This window comes from Lynx rufus, unplaced genomic scaffold (assembly GCF_022079265.1).
Source record: "Lynx rufus isolate CCGP_SWC_20201006 ecotype Redwood Valley unplaced genomic scaffold, mLynRuf1.p SCAF_2, whole genome shotgun sequence".
In the NCBI taxonomy this organism is placed as follows: Eukaryota; Metazoa; Chordata; class Mammalia; order Carnivora; family Felidae; genus Lynx; species Lynx rufus.
The window spans coordinates 23509298-23531517 of NW_025814834.1; the positions used below are offsets into that span (position 1 = coordinate 23509298).

Sequence of the window (22220 nt, forward strand, 5' to 3'; positions counted from 1 at the left end):
CAAATAACTAAATTAAATAATCATTTATCACTAAGTACATTTTACCCCGTAGTTTTTCCATATCAGCTTTAATTATTTGCTTAATTTAACTGCATAATGAGACAGGGTCTTTTATTTTATGTTTGTTTCAAGTTTTTATTTAAATTAGATTTAGTTAACATATAGTGCAACATTGGTTTCAGGAGTACAATTTAGTAATTCATGACTTAAATATAACACTTAAATTTTTTTGTTTTTAGGAAGAGTCTATTAAAGAATTTCTTTATTAATACAAAACATACAAACTATTAAGTGCTAAGAAATTTAAATATCTGAGTCATAGCAAACAGGTGACAATTCAACATCCAGGGTCGACAGAACGCTTGGAGACTGCAACAGATTAGACTCCCATGGTTGAGAGGGCATCTTCAGAGGTGAAGGGGGGCCCAGGTGTAACAGCTTTTCAAGTTCCCTCTCCTCATCAAGGATCATGAGAGGCACTCCATTCAAGGGGAGGTGTGCAATCTGGTGCTCTTCAGGCAGGTCAAAACTCTCAAAATCTAAAGGATTGAAGGGAAAGAATTTTTCTATTTCAGGATAGGTGTCACCCGAGGCTGGAACAGTGCTTTTTGCTTTGACAGTCTTCTCTGTTACCTTTTTGGCAGAGAAGTTTGGCTGCTTCTGTTTGAGAGGTCCATTGTTCTTTACTGAATTTTCGGTGGCTCTGTTGACAGTTCCCAAAGCCTTTCTGGTAACTTTAGGCAAGGTTGCTTGAACATCCAACATTTTGCCTACTTGTGGTGTTGAAACCTGAGATCTCCCACCTAAAGTTTTGACTGGAGGCTTAGACCGCAGCTTCTGCCCGTCCCTGGGAGCCACACGGGTGCCCGGTTCTCCATTTTCCTTATCAACAAAGATCAGGGTAGCCATTCTGGATCAGGACCACTCGGTTCGCCCACGTAAGAGCCAACAATAGCATTACAAGTAGAGTTTTTATTTTCTGCTCAGCACTATTTCCCTCAAGATCACTATCTAGAAAATAAGATGCACCATTTCTTAGATGAATTTTATATCCAGCAAAGAAAGTTAGATTTGCACTGGATATTTTAATGTTAGCCATTTTCCAGAACAATCTTTCATGAACTATCATTAAAAATCACACAAGATATTCAGTTTTGACAACTAGAGTTGGGATACCCTGGAATATATTCTTATAATTTAATATAGCAATTATCCCTGAAGAGTAGCATCATTGTCCTTGCTTTTAATGCTTTGAGGAAACAAATCCAATATGAATTATTTGAAATTTAATCTTTAACTTCATTCATATTAAAAGGGGAAAAAAACTTTGGCCATTCATTCCAGGAACAAAATATCAAGCAAAATATTTTAATAAGCATGACCTTTTAATGGGTGTGGCATATACATATATGCCAATTTTAAACTTTTAAAGATCAGTTTATGGAGAAAATTTATGGAGTTAATGGTAATACAAGAGAAGGTTATAATATCTGCCTTCTAGAAAGAGAGTAAAAATATGGATAAAACATCATTATAGAAACTAGTCAGCAGTGCTAATATATAAGTCAAATTTTTGTGAACATTTTTTCTATATAAATTATAGATTTTCTAAATCTACAATCTAATGAAAAATGAGCCATAGGAAAGAAGAGAGCTGGATTTTAACCTCATACCAGATATGCCAAAATAAATTCCAGATAAACTAAAGATACAAATGTAAAATATAGGGGTGCTTGGGTGGTTCCATCAGGTAAGTCAGACTTCGGCTCGGGTCATGATCTCCCAATTCATGGGTTCGACTCCTGCACTGGGCTCCGTGATGACAGCTCAAAGCCTGGAGCCTGCTTCGGATTCTGGGTCTCCCTCTCTCTCTGCCCCTCCCCCACTCATGCGCGCGCGCGCGCGCGCGCGCGCGCGCGCTCTCTCTCTCTCTCTCTCTCTCTTTCAAAAATAAATAAACATTAAAAAATTTTAAAAAAGCAAATGTAAAATATAAAATTATAAAAGTATCTGCAGAAAATTTTGGTGATTATTATAGTATTTGAATGAAGAAGAACTTTTATGAAAATTTCAAGAAAAAATCCAATAAAATGACAGATGAATTTGACAAAATATTAAAATCTTCTTTGGTGAACACTATCATAATACAATTGAAAATAATAGTAGAAAACTGTCAATAAAATTATTTGCATTATACATAGAAGACAGGAGGTTAGTATCCTTATTCAATAACTAAAATTTATAAATTAAATAGAAAGTAAATAAATGACGTGCAAATATTTCATTAAATATTAATTATAAATGGCCAATAAACATAAGAAAATGTTTAATTCACAAATAATCCAACATTTTTCTTTTGTCCTACTGCAAATTTGATAAACACATATTGGTTAGAACTGGAAAAATGAGCACTTCCTCCTTTTTAGGAGAAGTATATTTTCTGCGGTAAATTTTGCAGAGTATACATATTTTACATGAATATACTGCTGGACAGAGAAATTCCAGTTAGAGAAAGTTATACTATGATAATGTAGCAAAGGTCTTCATATTTGCCATTCAACTCCATTTCCCCTTGTCCTGGTCTCAGCAGTTATATTGTGCTTGAAGAAATTATTCCTGTATTAGCAAGCAGTCTTGGTTGGAGTCATCCAAGACATGGTACCTTCCAAGGACAGACCCAATTAAGCTGGCAAGATACTTCTCTGTAGAAAGTTAACATTGAGCCAGTTGACATAAAAACTGAGAAAGAACAGAATTTAGTCATCCCAAGAGTACAATACTGTGGCTTCTCTTCTTTCAAACTTTTATTTGTATGACTTACTCATTTCCTTCCAATAAATTGTTATCCTTTCACTAAGTTGACTAAGTTAATGCTGCTTACAACCACAAAGCCATGACAAAGAAATCAATAATTGACTAAAGATATATGTGCAAGGGTTTTAGTGGCACTTATTTACAATGTCAAGGAAATATAGAAGAAAGCTTATATATTAAAGATTTATGTTCTTTTTTTTAATGTTTGTTTTTTTTTTTTTGAGAGAGAGAGACAGATCATGAGCAGGGGAGGTGCAGAAAGAGAGAGAGAGATGGAGATACAGAATTCAAAGCAGGCTCCAGGCTCTGAGCTATCAGCACAGAACCCAACATAGGGCTCAAACTCATGAACTGCAAGATAATGACCTCAGCTGAAGTCAGACATTTAACCAACTGAGCCACACAGGCGCCCCTCAAAGATTTATGCTCTAAATAAATTATGCTACACCCAAATAATGTCATGCTAGGCAATTATTAAAGACAATTATGTGAAACAGCAGTGACTGACATGGAAGGATGTACTTCTATTACTTTGGAATTCTTCTACAATAAAGTGTTGTCCTTTCTCCTTTATATACTTATTTAGTCACCTGTTTAAGTTTATTGATAACAGTACTGACTCATGTATATTTATTACTCTTGGAGTTATAAAACAATACCATGTTATTTGTCCAAACTGTTACAGCTTTGGTTACTGGTAGCTCCTTCAAGTTAACTTCTATTTCCTGTGTCCCTTTGATATGCCCACGTGTTTTAGTCCTTTGCTTTCTGGCAATACAGTATACTACAGGCTCATTATATATATGTTCCTGCTCCAACCCTAGCATCATTTCTCCAGAGAACCCTGTTCCCTTTCATTGATAAATGGATACCACCATTTTTTACACAGTAAAATAACATATCAGCATATAAAACAAGATTACAGATCTTTAAAACTCATTAATTAATGAGCTAAGAAATCATATAGAATGTTAACATAATAGTATATAGAATGTTAGTATTACAGTAAAAGTAGAGATATAGAACTTTTGCTGCAACAAGGTTAGACATCAACCACACATTCTCCTCCTGCCTTGAGTGTCTCCTTTATTTCTGACAAAAACACTAGACAAATTCCTGACCCCAAAGGCCACAATTCCTGCTTGTTTTCAAAGACTCTCTGAACTAACTATAAACGTTCCCCTAACCCATAGTAAGGAAATCAATAAAATTTGCAGGCCAGATTCCCAGCCTACCAGAAGTTTCCTTCCTAAGCAAAAAGCCAAGGAGGAAGACAAGCCCCTGAACAAGACCTCTAAAATCCCAGGTTCTCAAATGTCAATTTCTGTAAGGATGTCTTTAAAAAACTGAATAGTATAGTATCTCTAGAGTGGGTCTCCACCTGTGTAAACAGAATATCAGCCAGCTCATACTGGTATGTAAATGTGCCATGTATTTTCATATCATTAGAGTCATTTAGGTATCAGGAAATCAACATGTTCAAAGTTAAAGATTGGCTATTAAACAAAAAATAGAGAGGTATACTTTAAAATAAGCTATAGTATCTAAAAAAAGATAACTCCTTCAGTAAATTAGCTATAAAGAGAAGACTGCTCATTTCATTAATTGAGGTTTTTTCAATAATGTATTTCAATATGACTCTGCTAATTCAAAGAACAATTGTGTCCATCTTGTCATATTAAGTCATAAAGTCAGGTTTTAAAATGAGTATGATTAAATGTAGATTGAAATTGTTGGGTCTATAATGGGTAAAATGACATATTCTTTCACAGAAACTATTTCATTTTTAAAAGACATTTCATCTTCTCTTGTGTCTGCTGATAATAATGACTTGGCCTAAAGTATCTTATGAAGCACCTAAGTGTTTTTGAGCCCTTCCTTTCCCATACTTCTTCCCACTTTTTGTTTTTTCCAATCTCTTTTCTCATGTTGCCCCTGCAAGGCTCAAAGCATTCACTATAGTACTGAGTGGACTTACTTTCCTCTAAAATAACCCCTTGCTCCATCTCCTTTTCTCACTATCTCTAGAGTAGGTATATAGGAAAATAAAGTTTTCCATGTGAAGTGCCCTTCAAGCTCCTTCATCATATCTTAAAATTTAATAATCTTTAAGGCTAATTCTGAATACAGGAAATGTACACAGCTAAAATGCTCTGTAAACATAAGGTATCTTTGATAATACTAGTTTTCACTAAGGACCTTCATTATAATAAGGCAAATGTGGGAAAACTGTAATGAGGAGAAAGCAAAGGCTTTCTTGAGGCAGTCTTGAATTTGAGCTTAGCTTTGCCCCATACTAATTGGATGATCTGGAAAAAATTAATAAAACTTCCTGGGCTTTAGTATCCTTATCTACAAAATGGAAATAACATCTCCTCTTTGAGGACTGTTGAAAGAACCAAAATTAAATAACATATTTAAAGTATCTGTATTGGCATTGCAATTTTAGTGATAACAGCTAACAACTGAGACAGAAACTGTTATAAAACAGTTTAAGCTTCACAACCACGATATGTGGTAGGTACAATTGTTAGCCCCTTTTTAGAGATGAAGATATGAAGTCACAGAGGATCTAGTTAATTGAACCAAGGCCACACAGCTATTATGTGAGCAATCTAGCATCTGAGTACAAGTACTATCACTCTCTCCAGAGTCTTTGATCTTCAAAACACTGCTATACTGTCATTAATTTTACGGCAACCTTGCCTTGTGTTGAAATATTTTAGTATAGTAAATAAATACTAAATATTTTAGTATTTATTGGGTACGTCTAATATTGGGAGTTGAACATAAAAAGAGTAAAGCTAGGTTTGGTCTATGTATGGGAATTTCCTTCTGCATATTCATTTCTATCCTTGGAGAAATAGGAGCTAAGACATTCAAGTTTTAGGTAGCAAGAATGTATTAGCTCAAAATGAAGCACAAAATAAAAGTCAATTTTGTTCTGGTCAACCAAACCCAGAGAGAAGAATGATCTATTTCCACAAATAGATGCTAAACCAATGGTAACTAAACTGTGATTCTTCAGCCTGAGTCTTGTGAGGAAATAGGTCACTAAAAGACACACCTGTCATATTTGAAGCAACAGCCTGGAGAAAGAAGTACTAGTAAGAAGATAGCCTTACTGTGATAGATAAGAGCTGAGGCAGGGAGGAGAAGTACTTAGAAAGTGTGAGCTGTTATAGACTGAGGCTGCTATTGGTGATGTTATTTCCACTTCTGGAGGCTAAGGCTCTGAGATCAAATGCTAGCCCTCAGGTTTGCACCAAGATGAGAAAGATGGTACACAGAGGGCTAACCTTTGATCTAGAGAAAACATTAACTCCATGCCAATCAAGGAGTAAAATACACAATCTACAGGAATCTTCTATATTGGGTCCGTAATTAGAAATGGCACACCAGGGTGTATGGGGGCAGTCATAGAAGAAAGTGGCACTGTGATATCTGGTACCATTTCATGTATTCCTATCCATGTACCAAATAAATAGCCAGGCGGTTCTCTGTGTATGTGAACAGGTATGCTTAGGGCTATTATTTCCTTTTTTTTTTTCTAAGTGCTTTTAGAAAAGCATGATTAAATTTTGAAAAAGAATTTTTAAAAATGAACCAAAAGTTACCAAAGTTAACCCAGAAGACATTCTATAGCAAATATTTAATGCTTCTAGAAGCTCTAAAAGGGTATTAGGTTATTAAAAGAACTATAAGAGCCTTATGTAACAGAATAATACAATATATGGTTGCACAAAATAACCTTGGGAAACTTATTTAATTCTTTCAAGAGTATTAAGGCAACTCATATTCCTATATTCACTCCTTCATTGCTGCATAAATTCTAAAATCCCTTCTTGGCGTTTGTCTTTTAAAATAAAAATATGTATATATGTCTTCCAGTTTACAATAACAATCTTGTGAGTGATAATGCACTCGTTTTGCTTCATATAGCACACCATTTTCTTCTGCTCTCTTTTTGTCATCTCAAAAATGGGCAATATCTGTCTCTGAAGAAAAATACAGCATATGAAGTATGAGCACACTCTCTAAGGATTATCTGACAATGTCTTGTGATAGATTATTCCAAACAATACATATAACTGCTCTTATCCTTCATCATCACATCAAATGCATCATTTATCTAGGGTTTATTTTTCCATGAAGAGTAAGTTCCAAAAGAAGGCAATAAACATCACTGCAATTTTGACATGCATTACAAATGTCAGCGGGAAATATGTCACGTGTTAGGCAACAATGGAACGAAGATATGGTATAAATGAAAATTTTAACTAATATATATTGCTTTTACTATTGTTTCATATTTGATAAAGTGTATGTATAATTTAACTTTATCCTGTATCAACTGAGAAGGCAATAATATCCTTAGGGATTACTATAAATGCAATATCATTTGTTAATATGCTTTAGGAGCAGGAAGAAAACTACATATTAGTAGTTGCCCTACTCCATTATTTCGAATGTGAAAATCTCACCTAGAGATCAAGTTACTGCAGTAGTTGAAATAAAATGTGTCCTTAATATGACTTGTTCACAGTGATCTCGTACATTATTAAATGATCATTTTGACGTTGAACATGTTTTAAATCACACTTTCAGTTCAAAACCTATAATCTAATGTACCAAACCACAAGGTAGTCCATATAACAATAAGCAGTAACAATTAGCATATACATAATGTAAATGGTTACTAGTGAACTAGGAATTTATCCAAAGGATACAGGAGTGCTGATTCAAAAGGGCACAAGTACCCCAATGATTATAGCAGTGCTTTCAACAATAGCCAAATCATGGAAAGAGCCTAAATGTCCATCAACTGATGAATGGATAGAGAAGATGCAGTTTTATATACAATGGAATACTACTTGGCAATGAGAAAGAATGAAATCATGCCATTTGCAGCAACGTGGATGGAACTGGAAGGTATTGTGCTGAGTGAAATAAGTCAGAGAAAGACAGATATTCTGTTAAGTTTCTCAAGTTCCACATATATATTTTCACTCATATGTGGAACTTGAGAAACTTAACAGAAAACCATGGGTGAAGGAAAGGGGAAAAAATAGTTACAGAGAGGGAGGGAGGCAAACCATAAGAGACTTTTAAATACAGAGAACAAACTGAGGGTTAATTGGCAGGTGGGAAGAGGGGAAAATGGGTGATGGGCATTGAGGAGGGCACTTGCTGTGATGAGCACTGGATGTTGTATGTATGCAATGAACTATGGGAATCTACCCCCAAAACCAAAAGCACACTTTACACACTGTATGTTAGCCAATTGGACAATAAATTATATTTAAAAAAATAGCCATGAGTGGCTTTAATGCACAATTATTTTAAATTTTTTTTTCAACGTTTTTTATTTATTTTTTTGGGACAGAGAGAGACAAAGCATGAACGGGGGAGGGGCAGAGAGAGAGGGAGACACAGAATCGGAAACAGGCTCCAGGCTCCGAGCCATCAGCCCAGAGCCTGACGCGGGGCTCGAACTCACGGACCGCGAGATCGTGACCTGGCTGAAGTCGGACGCTTAACCGACTGCGCCACCCAGGCGCCCCTGCACAATTATTTTAAAGGGAAAAACAATATTCATTCTAAAAAAAATGTGCACCTTTTAAATGTTATCGGACCTCATTGTTTCTTGAAGACCCGCCAGGTCACAAGCGCCATACAAATATTATAAAATTCAGAATATGATCCTTTTTTATAAATACCTTCCTTCTTGCCCTTATTTTTATTTGGCCTCAATTCATGCTACTAAAATAATCTTCTAAGTAAGAGCATATTAGGGAGAAAAATGGTGGTATAATGGGAAGGGCAATGGATAAAATATTTAATATAAAGAAAAATAAAAGGTATAATTCCACAAAGATAAAGAAAACAAAATGGAGAATCGAGAACAAGAAAGACTGATTGAAAAATACTGAGACAGGAAGCAAAGAAAGGGAACTTCAGCCTAGAATTCTCACAGAGGGGGTACAGTTCAAAGAGAACTACCTTGATGTACATATCCACAGAGAGACTGGGACTAGGAAAAAGCAAGCAAGCTTTAGAATAGCAGTGAGAAAAGGGGCTAAAAATATAGAGCTCACTGCTCTACACAGAACAATTAGCTCCCCTTTACTCCCATTTCTTATCTCTATTCCTACCCCTACCATACTATTACTGCATCATAGAATGATCAGCAGCTAGGTAATTAGATCTTGAGGGGAAAAGTGTTCTTTTCTAAAGAACTGATCAAAATGCTGGAAAAACTAAGAACTAAGTCAATCAATAATTAGTATAATTAATATAGATGTTGGTATCCCAAAGCAAAGCCCCCTGAATTCTGTCATTTAAAAGCCCTAGAGCAAATGATCAGCTGCTTACCCATGCATCCTATATCAAGTTTGCCAGTGGACAAACCCAACTAATCCACCAAGAGATCCGGCTGAGGTTTTATATTGAATCATTCTTAAAAGAAAACATACAATCAATAAACAGAAGCCACTTAAGAAGAGAATCCTGCACCATTACAGAAGGCAAAACATATTTAAAAAATAAAAGCAAGATTCCAGATAAAAGAGTAGTGCCAGGGTCAAAAGATATTACCAAAAAATCTAATTATTGCATTCATTAAGAATACATTGCATTCATTAAGATCAAGTAAGCAAGAATAAGAGGTCATGGAAAAAATTCCAAAATAAGAAAGAACTACCTGAAATAAAATGCCTCATTCTCAAAATAAAAATTTTCAGTAGAAACTAAGATGTGAAATACAAAAGAACATATAAGTGAAACAGAGGATTAATACACAGGAAGACTAAAAACAACTAAGAGTTCCAACAAAAGAGAACAGATAAAAATATAAAAAGTATTTGTCAGACAAATGAATCTACAAAGTCGAATTGCCCTCCTAAGTGATAAATAAGTTGACTTAAAAAGGGAAAACAAAAACCCTAGCATCTAGACTTATAGTAAAATTTCTGAAAACCACAAGTCACAAAAGAAAAGAGGATTAGATTGGTTTCAGACTCACTATTAGCATCATTGGATGGTAGAACACAGCAGATCCATTCATTCAAAATTCTTTGCCAAAATTTTTCAGTCTGGAATTTCATCTTTGGCCAAAATTTAGATTAGCAAAAATTGTATATTTTCTTACAAAGTTAAGAAAGTACATTAGCAAAATGCAAATGAACCCCAGTAAAAAGGAAACAAAATATCCACCCAAGAAAGCAGCAAATGGAAATACCAGGATGATATCTGAACAGCAGACCTAGGGAGTAACCACTCCTGACAGAACTGGAAGGAAGAAGATCTCCAGGAAAATGCTAAAGCCAGACAGTGTGAAGAGTAGATTTCATAAACAAATAATGATATGACTGAGAGTTTGCAAAAACTTTAGGACACAATAAAGGAACAGAATAAGAGGAAATACAAAGGCAAAGAGAAACTTTTAAAAAATGAAAATCTGCACTGGAAATTCAGCATCCAAATATAAATCAATCAATTGTTATTAGAACAGAAAATCAGTGGGCTTCAAAAGAAAAACGTAATATACTCCAGGTACTAGACATAAAAATTATGGAAGTATGGAAAATAAGTATACATTTCTTCTTTCTACAGGAAACTATAAAGGTAATTACAGCTTTAAGTTGAAAAATCTATACCAAAAAAAAAAGCATGCTACAAATATGAAGAAAACTAATATCTGGCTTAATTTTGAGTATTCACTGGGGTGTGAAAACAGGACACTATATACGTGGACATTCTATTTTGAGTATCCCCAAAGATCTGAAATGAAAGGAAAAAAATTTATTGTCAGAACTACTTGGCTCCATAAATATATTATATATATATATATATATATATATATATATATATAATGACAGCAATAGAAGAGGAGTTCGCTACTGTTCAATTTTTAGAAACAACCTACAGACAGAGAACAAAAGTTGTAAAAATTGGTTGCAGATTAGAATGTAAATGTTATCAATCTTGAAAAAATAGAATATCGCTGCTAACAGATGTTAGGAAATGGAAGGGAGAATGAGAGGTAAAAGAATGGAGAGGAGCTGTAATAGTGTGATCTTACAAAGGAAAGACACAAGAAATACTATAGTTGCATGAATACAAAGATTTAAGTATGTCAGCTGTTATTAAGCATTTTATTCCATTTATAAGGAAAAATAGAGTGATATAACTATATCAAGAGAAGAACAAGAACGTTAAAATAGTAAGTGATCTAAATTTTCAAACAACATAGTAGAAGTCAAGTAATTAATAATATCTGAAGTTGGTAAGTCAAAAAAAAAACACTAAATTGGAAGGAAAGATCATTGATTTAAATAAGAATCAAGGATACACTTTTTCATATGAAAACACAATAAGTGAAAAAGGTGTTTCCAAATTAGGCATAATATGGTCCCATTTTTGCGAAACCAAAATAAGCAATGCATATGTTAACAGTGCATTAACAATCATGTACTTTTAACACATATATTGCCACCTAAATAAAGAGTGAACTATTTGCTCAAATGATAATAATAACTACTTCAGAGTTTCATCACACAAAGATCTGCCCCTAATGCATTTTGAGAATCTGCGTAAATAGCAGTGTATGACTCACAGACAATTCATGTGTGTGTGACAGAATCAGGCAATACTCAAAGTCTCCCCCTCTTCTACAGACTAGAATGTTGGAAATATAACTTATTTAGATTCCTTGGAGAACTTAAAATCTTTCCCATACTCCACCCCACCCCACCACCCTACTCCCCCACTGAGTAAGGGGCTTCTGGTGCTTCTGTTTTCTGGCAACTTCAGGCCAGTAAACTCACTAAACATGGTGTCCTGAACATCCAGGTGACCATTCAAGATGTTTGACCCTTCTGGCTTTCTACTCTCTTGTCTCTTCATCTCATCTTCATACTCTTACATGTTTGATCAAACCTTTCCATTGCATGCTCAAATCATTCATATTCTGTGGTTAACACACTCCTCTGTTCTCAACATGTTCACAAAGTACTATCTTTAGCTTAATGGGAACCAGTTTCCATCCCACAGGCCCTCTTCTCTCATTGCAGTGGAGGGTCTTCATTTCCTCATACCACAAAAATTAAATTTCCAATGAGAGTAGATAAAATAATAAAGTAACTGCATGCAGTTTATAAACCTATTCTTCCACTACAAAGTTTCCACTATCTGACTCATGAGAAGAAGTAAAAAAATAATTTTTGGAAAATAGAAAACTACTGAAAAATGTGAGAAAATGGCAGTAGGTAGGAACAGGGATACCAAGGAAGAGGAAGAATCTTGGTTTTGAGGATTTTACATGCTAGATCAAATGGTTTTTATACTCAGGAAGATAAATAATTTTATCTATTTGATTCTAAACTGCCAACTTTGGCATGTAAATACAAATATATATATACTAATATATACTAATATATATACTAATATATACTAGTATACAATATATACTAATACTACATTATATACAAAATAGACTAATCCACTATTCTTTTGCCATTAGTTGAAAGAAGTTGAACTTAAGGCAAGCTCCCTTTTGATGACCTATAATTTTATTTAACATTGTGCCTCTTCTTATTATCTAAATCTAAAGTTCCTTTTTCATATTACTTCAACTCTTAGAGACTTTATACTAAGTAAATGTACTTCCCAAACTCATCTTTTTTTTCCTCCACTTATCCTTTCTAGGATAACTCTAATTAAAAGCTAATATTATCCATTGGATATAAAATATTTTAGTTCCAAATAAAACACTTAAATTTGTTATGATTTTCCTTCATAGATTAAAAATAGATAACCACTTACTTGTATTCTCTCAAAAGATATCAAATGGGAATCATAATTGCTAAATTAAATATTGGGCTTTTGACTGCAGCAATATATAACTAAATATTCTGAAGAATATTTCTACTAAAAAACTAAAAACTAAGTTAAAAAATACACACACACACACACACACACACACACACACACACAATACACACATGTTAAGATGGGTTGCTAGGATGACAAATACCAAAACCAGAACTGCAATCCTGAGACTAAGCTTGAAGTCCACCATACTATAGAGAATCAGAATCTTAGGGACATTTAAAGTAATAAAAGAAATACAAACAAATACAAGCAACAACAAACTAGCAATAATTATCAAGAATAGTCTTAAAAAAACCAATGTAGCTTTTATAAGTAAAAGGCAAACTGTTTACATATAAAAACATAAGGATAGAATTTAAAAGAAATTCAACATATATAGAGAACTAGAAGAATGAAGAAATTTCTGAGAATGCAGCACAGGAAGACACAAATACAAAATGTGTAAAAAAGCAGTTAAGAAATATAGAAGATAGAGTGAGACAGTATAACCTATATCTAATTGTATCCCTAGATAGAATGAATTTTTAAAAATGGAGGAAAAGCAATATTTACTGCAATAATACCCAAATACAGGAATCATAATATATTCTATGGAAAATGAAATAATATTATACCTGTTATGAACAAAGAAGACAAAGATGAAATAAATATATTAAGTTTAAAGCTAAAATAAAATAAAATAAAAATACAGATTTTTATCTCAAAGAGATTGAGATCATACCATGCAAACTTTCTGACCATAATGCTATGAAACTTGAAGTCATACATGAAAAAAAATTTGGAGAAACCACAAATATATGGAGGTTAAACAACATGCTACTAAACAATGAATGGGTCAGCCAGGCAATCAATTAATTAAAAAAAAATACATGGAAGGAAATTAAAATGAACACACAATGGTCCAAAACCTTTGAAATACAGCAAAAGCAGTCCTAAGAGGGAAATTTATAGCAATACAGGCCTACCTTAAGAAACAAGAATAATCTCAAATAATCAACATAACCTCATACCTAAAAGAGCTAGAAAAAGAACAACAAACAAAGCCTAAAGCCAGCAGAAGAAGGGAGCTAATAAAGATTAAAGCAGAAATAAATGATACAGAAGCTAAAAAGATAAAATAAAATAAAACAGATGAATGAAACCAGGAGCTGGTTCTTTTGAAAAATTAATAAAATTGATAAACCTCAGCCAGACTTATCAAAAAGAAAAGAGAAGGGGCCAAAACAAATAAAATCATAAAAGAGAGAGGAGAAATATCAATTGACACCATAGAAATATAAACAATTATTGAGAATATTATAAAAAACTACCAACAAATTGGATAACTTGAAAGAAATGGATAAAGCCCTACAAACATAAAAACATACCAAAACTGAAAAAAGAAGGAACAGAAAACTTGAACAGATAGATAACCAGCAATGAAATTGAATCAGTAATCAAAATTCTCCCAAGAAGTGAAAGTCCAGGGCCAGATGACTTCACAGAGAAATTTAAACATTTAAAGAAGAGTTAATACCTATTCTTTTCAAACTATTGCAAAAAAATAATAATAATAATGGAAGGAAAACTTCCAAATTAATTATATGAGGCCAGCATTATCTCGATACCAAAACCAGATAAAGACCCCACTAAAAAAAAGGGAACAAGGGGCGCCTGGGTGGCGCAGTCGGTTGAGCGTCCGACTTCAGCCAGGTCACGATCTCACGGTCCGGGAGTTCGAGCCCCGCGTCGGGCTCTGGGCTGAAGGCTCGGAGCCTGGAGTCTGTTTCCGATTCTGTGTCTCCCTCTCTCTCTGCCCCTCCCCCGTTCATGCTCTGTCTCTCTCTGTCCCAAAAATAAATAAACGTTGAAAAAAAAAATTAAAAAAAAAAAAAAAGGGAACAAGCCAATATTCCCAATAAACATAGATGCAAAAAAATCCCAATAAAATACTAGCAAACCAAATCCAACAGCATATTAAAAGATTCATTCACCAGGACCAAGAGAGATTTATTCTTGAGCTATAGGGGTGGTTTAATATTCACAAATTAATGAACATGATACACCACATTAATAAATAAAGGATAAGAGGCATATGATCTTTCAATATATACAGAAAAAGCATTTGACCAAGTACCACATCCATTCATGATAGAAACCCTCACAGAGTAGGTTTAGAAGGTACATGCTTCAACATAAAAAAGATCATATATGAAAAACTCACAGCCAATGTCTTCTTTAGTGGGGAAAAACTAAGAGCTTTTCCTCTATGGTCAGGAACAAGACAGGGATGTTCACTCTGACAGTTATTTAACATAGCTCTGTAAGTCCCAGCCACAAAAATCAGACAACAAAAAGAAATAAAATAGACATCCAAAAGAGCAAGGAAGAAGGAAAACTTTCACTATTTGCAGATGACATGATATTCTATATAGAAAACCTGAAAGACTCCAGCAAAAACTGCTAGGACTGATAAACAAATTCAGTAAAGTCTCAGAATACAAAACCAACATACAGAAATCTGTTGCACTTCTATACACCATTAATGAAGAATCAGAAAGAGAAATCAAGGAATCAATCTCATTTACAATTGCACCAAAAAATATAAGATACCTAGGAATAAACCTAACCAAAGAGGTAAAAGATCTGTACTCTGAAAACTATAAAACCCTGATGAAAGAAACTGAAGATGACTAAAGAAATGGAAAGATATTCCATCCTTACGGTTTGGAAGAACAAATATTGTTAAAGTATTTGTATTACACAAAGCAATCTACACATTTAATACAATTCTTATCAAAATACCAACAGCATTTTTCACAGAAGTATAACAGATAATCCTAAAATTTCATAGAACCACAAAAGGCCTCTAATAGCCAATACAACCATGAAAAAGAAAAGCAAAGCTGGAGCTATCACAATTCTGGACTTCAAGTTATATTACAAAGCTATAGTGATCAAGGCAGTATGGTACTCACACAAAAATAGACACATAGATCAATGGAACAGAATAGAAAACCCAGAAATGAATCTCACAATTGTATTACTAGGTATTTACCCAAAGAATGCAAAATATACAAGTTCAAAGGGATACACACACCCCAATGTATATAGCAGCGTTATCAACAACAGTCAAATTATAGAGAGTCCAAATGTTCGTTGACTGATGAATGGATAAGAAGATGTGGTATATATATATATATATATATATATATATATATATATATATATATATAATGGAATATTACTCATCCATAAAAAAAATGAAATCTTGCCATTTGCAACGACATGGATGGAGCTAAAGAGTATTATCCTAAGCAAAGTAAGTCAGAGAAAGACAAATACTGTATGATTTCAGTCATATGTGAAATTTAAGAACAAATCAAATGATCATAGGGGAAAAAGAGACAGAGAGAAAAAAACAAGAAACAGACTCTTAACTAAGAGAACAAAATGATGGTTACCAGAGGGGAGGTGGGTGGGGAGATAGGTGAAATGAGTGATGGGGATTAAGGAATGCATTTGTGATGAGTACTGGGTGTTGTATAGAAGTGATGAATCACTAAATTCTATACCTGAAACTAATATTACATGAACTGGAATTTAAATTAAAAATAATAGTGATTAATTCTTTAATTAATTGAAAATACTCCCCAAATGATTTAATTATACTAAAATTATTATAAAAAACATTGAGTAAAAAGAGAAATTGAAGGCCAGTTTTATTCATAAAATAGAAGCATCTTTTAAAAATAGTGAATTAAATCCAGTGATATATAAATCAGATAACAGATAATGAATAAATTTAGTTTTATTCCAAGAATGAAAGAGAATGTTTACATTAGAAAATCTATAATGTCACTTATCACATTAAAGTATTAAGGGAGAAAATAATTTCAAAATCAGAAAATTCAATATTCATTCATGATAAAATTAAACACTTGAACATGATAAAAAAATTCACAATTCATTTATTTTTACCAAAATCAACACTAATGCATGTTAAAGCACAAATAAACAAGCTTAGCAAACATGAAAATAAAGGTAACTTTTTTATACTGACAAAGAATATCTACCAAAGACTTAAAATAACTATCATTGCTCATGTTAAAATATCAGATTTGTTCCCTTTAAAATCCAGAATAGAATAAGAATGCCCACTCCAACCACCTTTACTCAACAACTTTCTAGAGGTCCTAGAAAATGCACACAGATAATAAATGTAAATAAAATTTTCCAGGCTTGGAAAAGGAAAATCACAACTATCATTACTCATAGATGATATCATTATAAGCAATAATTTTTTTTAAAGAGAAACTTGAAAGGGAGAGTTTAGAAAGGTCACTATATTTAAGTTCAACTTAGAGTAATCAATTTTAGGTCTGTAGCATGCCTAACAGCAACTAACATTGTTTTTCATTTTTACAAGTGAAATATTTACAGTATTTGTGAATGAAATATTCATCATAATGAAATCAAATACAAATATTTATAGATATTATTGCCAATCATGATTTTATACTGGGAATATATCAGTAAATAAAACAGATAAATACCCCTGCTTGCATGGAGCTTACATTCTAGTGGGGAAGAGGTACAATTAACAAGTTAATAATAAGTAAAACACAGATATGTAAGAGAAAGATATGTAAGACATGTACAGGGAAGGGGGAAGCAGAAAAAGACCAAGAAAGGATAATGGAATGAGGAAGCGCAGCATTAAAATTCAGATTGGTAACATTTAGATTGGGTGGGTATAGACAGTCTCTTTACAAGGATATATCTAATTAAAGCTCTAAAGGAAGTAAGAGCAAGAGCCACTTGGATTTCTGAAGGAAGACTGTGGGCAGAAGAAACCTCAAGTAAAAAGCTTAGAAACAGGGGCATGCCTAGAGTGTTCTCTAAATAGGTAGGTGGACAGTATGGCCACAATTGAGTAAAAAATAGGAAAGTAGCAGGAAATGAGGTCAGAGAGATAAAACAAGGCCACATCTAGTGAAGCATCAAGTGCCATAACAACTTCACTTAAAATAGAAAGCCACTAGGGGCACTTGGGTGGCACAGTCGGTTATGTATCTGGCTCTTGGTTTCAGCTCAGGTCATGATCTCATGGTTTGTGAGTTGGAGCCCCACATCCGACTCTGCGCTGGCAGTGCAGAGCCTGCTTAAGATTCTCTCTTCCTCTTTCTCTGCCCCTCATTCATATTCTCTCTCTCTCTCTCAAAAATAAATAACTTAAAAAAAATAGAAATTCACTAAAAAATTTTAAGCAGATAAATGTTATGGAAAGACTTATCTTCTGTTGTTGTTTCATTATTTTAAAAACATTTTATATGTATTAATTTTGAGAGAAACAGAGACAGAGTGCGAGCTGGGGAGGGGCAGAGAGAGGGGGAGACACAGAATCCGAAGCAGGCTCCAGGTTCTGAGCTGTCAGCACAGGGCCTGATGTGGGACTCGAACTCACTAATTGAGATCATGACCTGAGCCAAAGTTGAATACCCAACCGACTGAGCCACCCAGGTGCCCCAGAAAGACTTATGATTTAAGAAAATCACTTTGGCTTCTGTGTTCAAAGAAGACTGAAAGAAAACAAAGACAAAGCAGAGTGACCAGTTAGGACACTATTGTAATAGTTCAAACTAGAGGTGACGAAAACAAAAACAAAAACAAAATAACAGAGGGCAACAGTGTTAGTGGAAAGGAAAGATGGAACTTTCCTCCTAAGTAACTAGAAGAATGGAGTTCCCAGTAATTATGATGGAGGAAACTCCAAAAGATAGAGCTTGAGAGGGGAATTAATATCTAATTGCATGTGTCGAGTATGCAGTTGGACATATAAAACAAGAGTTCAGAAAGAGATCTCAGTGTAAGATGTGAATTAAGGAGTTGTTAACACATAGGTAATTTAAAACCATGAGACTGGATGAGATCACCTAGAGAGTCATGGCAATAAATGGAAGAGGCCCAGAACTGAAGTCTGGAACACCTCAACATGCAGGGATTGGGAAGATGAGGTTCAAACAGCAAAAGAAATTAAAAATTATGGCAGCTCTTGCCAATATCAAGGCCTAGGAAATAACCATAAAGTGAGTGACTGAGAACAGAATAGGATCCCTAAAGGAGAGGCTATCAAGGAACTGAAAGTCCAGAGTCATGAAGAATTCTAGCAGGTATCATTCTTAAGAAAGTAACAATGTCACAGGGATTTAATTTACAAAAAAAAAATACCTGAGAAGAAGTGCCTTATTAAAAAGTTATAGTGAGTAGGACAATCTGATGATATGAGAGTTAAGACAGAGTATTTTCATGAAGGAAGGAGAGGAAAGGGACTGAAAGCAGAAATGAGAAGCATAGGGGACACTTATCTTACCTCCAGGTCCAATGTTATAGTTGAGTGGAGAATAGAGAAAAGTTCCCCTTTAGAAGTGCCGCAGGCCAGGGTGAGCTGGAGCTGGCTCATATTAGCTCATGATTGTTGACTGTGGACATAACTTCCCAACTACACATTTGGTAAATTATGATGGTAGATGAATGGCTTTGATGTATTTATAGCACAGAAACTGGAAAACACTACAAATCAAGGTGTTTCTTCCAAAGAGCTGATTGTTATATTTACTAGTAACCACTGTCTGCAGGAAAATTATAACTAGGGAAAAGCTAAATTCCCATTAGCACAGAAGGGGAAGGTAACATTCACAGTAGAAGTTAAAAATACAGAGGATTTTGCTGACCAGTTATCTTGAGTTGCAAACAGTACAGAGAAAAAGTTTCAGAGTCAGGAAAAGTAAGGAGAGATTGGATCAGAGAAAGTGATATAAGGAACTTTAGGGAGAATTAGTATTCTGGAGTAAATGACCTGGGAGTCCTGAGCTCCTCATAAAGACTAAAAAGCACACCGTTACAGAAAGAGAGGATTAGAGAAGAGCAGGACAGAAACATGTGTTGCTCAGAATCTCTCATTTGGCTCCTGCTGACAAAACCATGTCCTGTATATGTGTGGTCTTATTCTATGTGCTCGGGTACTCTGTTGTCTCCTGCCAATGGTGTCCAGCAGAGGTGTGGTCTTACTCCAAGTTTGAGTGTTCTCTCTCCACTCCCGCTGATGGAAGAGGTATGGAGTCTGACAGAGTGTTGATCCTGCACTGAGCTCACAGGCTCCTTCTTGATTTCTGTTGAAGGAGGCCTCAAAGTTGACAAAGGGATAGGTTATTTATTTTAACTACTTGAAAATATTTATAATAGCATAAAATCATAAGGCATTTAGAATTACATTTAACAAAAACATGTACATGATCTGAATGAAGAAAGTCTAAAAATGTTATTGAAAGACATTAAAGAAAATATAAATATTTGGGCAGATAAACCCCATTCATTCAGGCTTCAAAACACTCAGTATGGTAAAATTGGCAATTATCACTACGATGATCTATAAAACCTAAGCTATTTCAATAAAAGTTCCTAGAAATTTTATTTTAGAAATTTAGGAAGATTATTTTAAAATGTATAGAGAATTATAGAATAAGTAAAACTCTTCTAAATAATATAAATAAGATTCAGAAAACTTCCATAAGACATAACCAAACTTATTAAAAACTATAATAATTAATGGGGCACCTAGGTGACTCAGTCGGTTAAGTATCCAACTCTTGATTTTGGCTCAGGGCATGATCTCATGGTTTGTGAGACTGAGCCCCGTGTCAGGCTCTATGCTGACAGCACAGAACCAGCTTGGGATTTTCTCTCTCTTGCTCTCTCTCTGCCCCTCACCCATGCATACTCTGTCTCTCAAAATAAATAAATTTTTTTAATTATAATAATTAAAGTATGGTGCTGCCACAGGATAAACAAACTCACCAATGAAACATAATATAAAGCAAAGTCACATATTATCTAGAAATCCACAGAAACTAGTTAAATGGCAGAGCTGATACCACAACCCATTGTGGGGGAAAAAAATAATAAATTGTGCTAGGACAAACAAATATCTTAATAAAACTAAGAAAAATTAGATTCCTATTACATTCCACATTTTTAAAAATCTGATTTCAAGGTAACTAAATATATTAAATTGGGAAGCAAAATTGTATGAAGAGATGTCCAGTCCAGATTAGACATGTAGATTCATCTCTTTTCTTGTTTTCCCTTGCTAAGTACAACTATAAACCCTAAAATAATTCAAGACACAACCAAAGTAGCACTCTGAAGAGTGGAAATAAGAATATAAACTGCTTAGAGATGCCAGGATTGGAGAAATAGTGCAGCAGCAGAATATTTTACTATCTCCAACACAAAGAAACAAGATGCCACAGATCTAACCCTAACCTATCAATAAAAGGTAATGTGTTCTCTGATCATAATCAAATCAAACTAGAAATCAATAGCAAAAAGATAAAAGGAAAATCTCTTAAACACATAGAAACTACAGAGCACATTTATAAATAATCCATGGGTCACAAAGGAAGTCTCAAAAGAAATAAAAAGAAAAATACATAGAATTGAATGAATATGAAAATAAAACATATCAAAATGCATGATGCAGCTAAGGCAGGCTGAGAGGGAAATTTATAGCACCATATGCTTACATTACAGAAAAAGAAATGTCTTGACTCAATAATCTAAGTTTCTACCTCAAGAAAGTAGAAAAGGAAGAGCCTTAAGAAACTCAAAACTAGAAAAAGAATAAAGGAAATACTGAATATGATAGCAGAAATCAATGAAATTGATATAGGAAGATACTTCAGAAAATCATGAAATAAAAAGCTAGTTCCTTTTTTTAAAAATGGCAGTGAAACTGATAAAGCTCTATAGACCAAACTGACAAAAATAAAAAGGGAGAAGACACAAATAACAAATATCAAGAATGGAACAAAGAATATCACTACAGATCCTGCAGTCATTAAAAACAGAATAAGGAAATACTATAAACAACGTTATGCATAGTCATAAATTTAACAGTTTATAAAGGACCAACAATTAAATAAACGGAATAGCCCTAAACTATTAAAGAAATTGAATTTATAATTAAAAATCTCCCAAAAAAGAAATCCCCAGGCCCACAGTGTTTCACTAGAGAATTCTGCCAAATATTTTTGAAAGAATTAGCAACTACTCAGCAATAAAAGAAAGGGAAAACAATTGATCCATGCAACAGCTTGGATGAATCTCAAGGGAATTATGCTAAGTGTAAAAATCAACCCCCAAATGTTAAATATCATAGTACATTCAAATAACAACCTTGAAGTGACAAAATTATAGTAATGGAGAACAAATTGTTGGTTGTCAAGAGTTGAGAACTGGGAGGGGGTAGGATGGAGGGAAATAGGAATGATTATAAAAGGGCAACACCAAGAAACTTTGTGGTGATGAAATTTTCCACACTTTGTTTGTATCAATGTGAATATCCAGATTGTGATATTGTACTTTGTTTTTTCAAGACGTTACCATTGGGAGAAAGCAGATAAAGAGTGAAGAAGATCTCTTTATTATTTCTAACAAGTGTACACAAATCTATAACTATCTCAAAATAGAAA

At 34.0% G+C, this 22220-nt stretch overlaps 2 protein-coding genes across 2 annotated transcripts in view; both read right to left on the minus strand.

The window, feature by feature from the left end:
• Window positions 1-22220, minus strand: part of SPAG16 (sperm associated antigen 16) — a 992367-nt gene that overhangs the window by 873592 nt on the left and 96555 nt on the right. The window lies entirely within an intron of this gene.
• On the minus strand, window positions 288-909 carry LOC124515405 (securin-like). The gene has a single exon (XM_047084259.1). The coding sequence runs from the start codon at window positions 907-909 to the stop codon at window positions 304-306; it is 606 nt and encodes a 201-aa protein (XP_046940215.1). The 3' UTR covers window positions 288-303.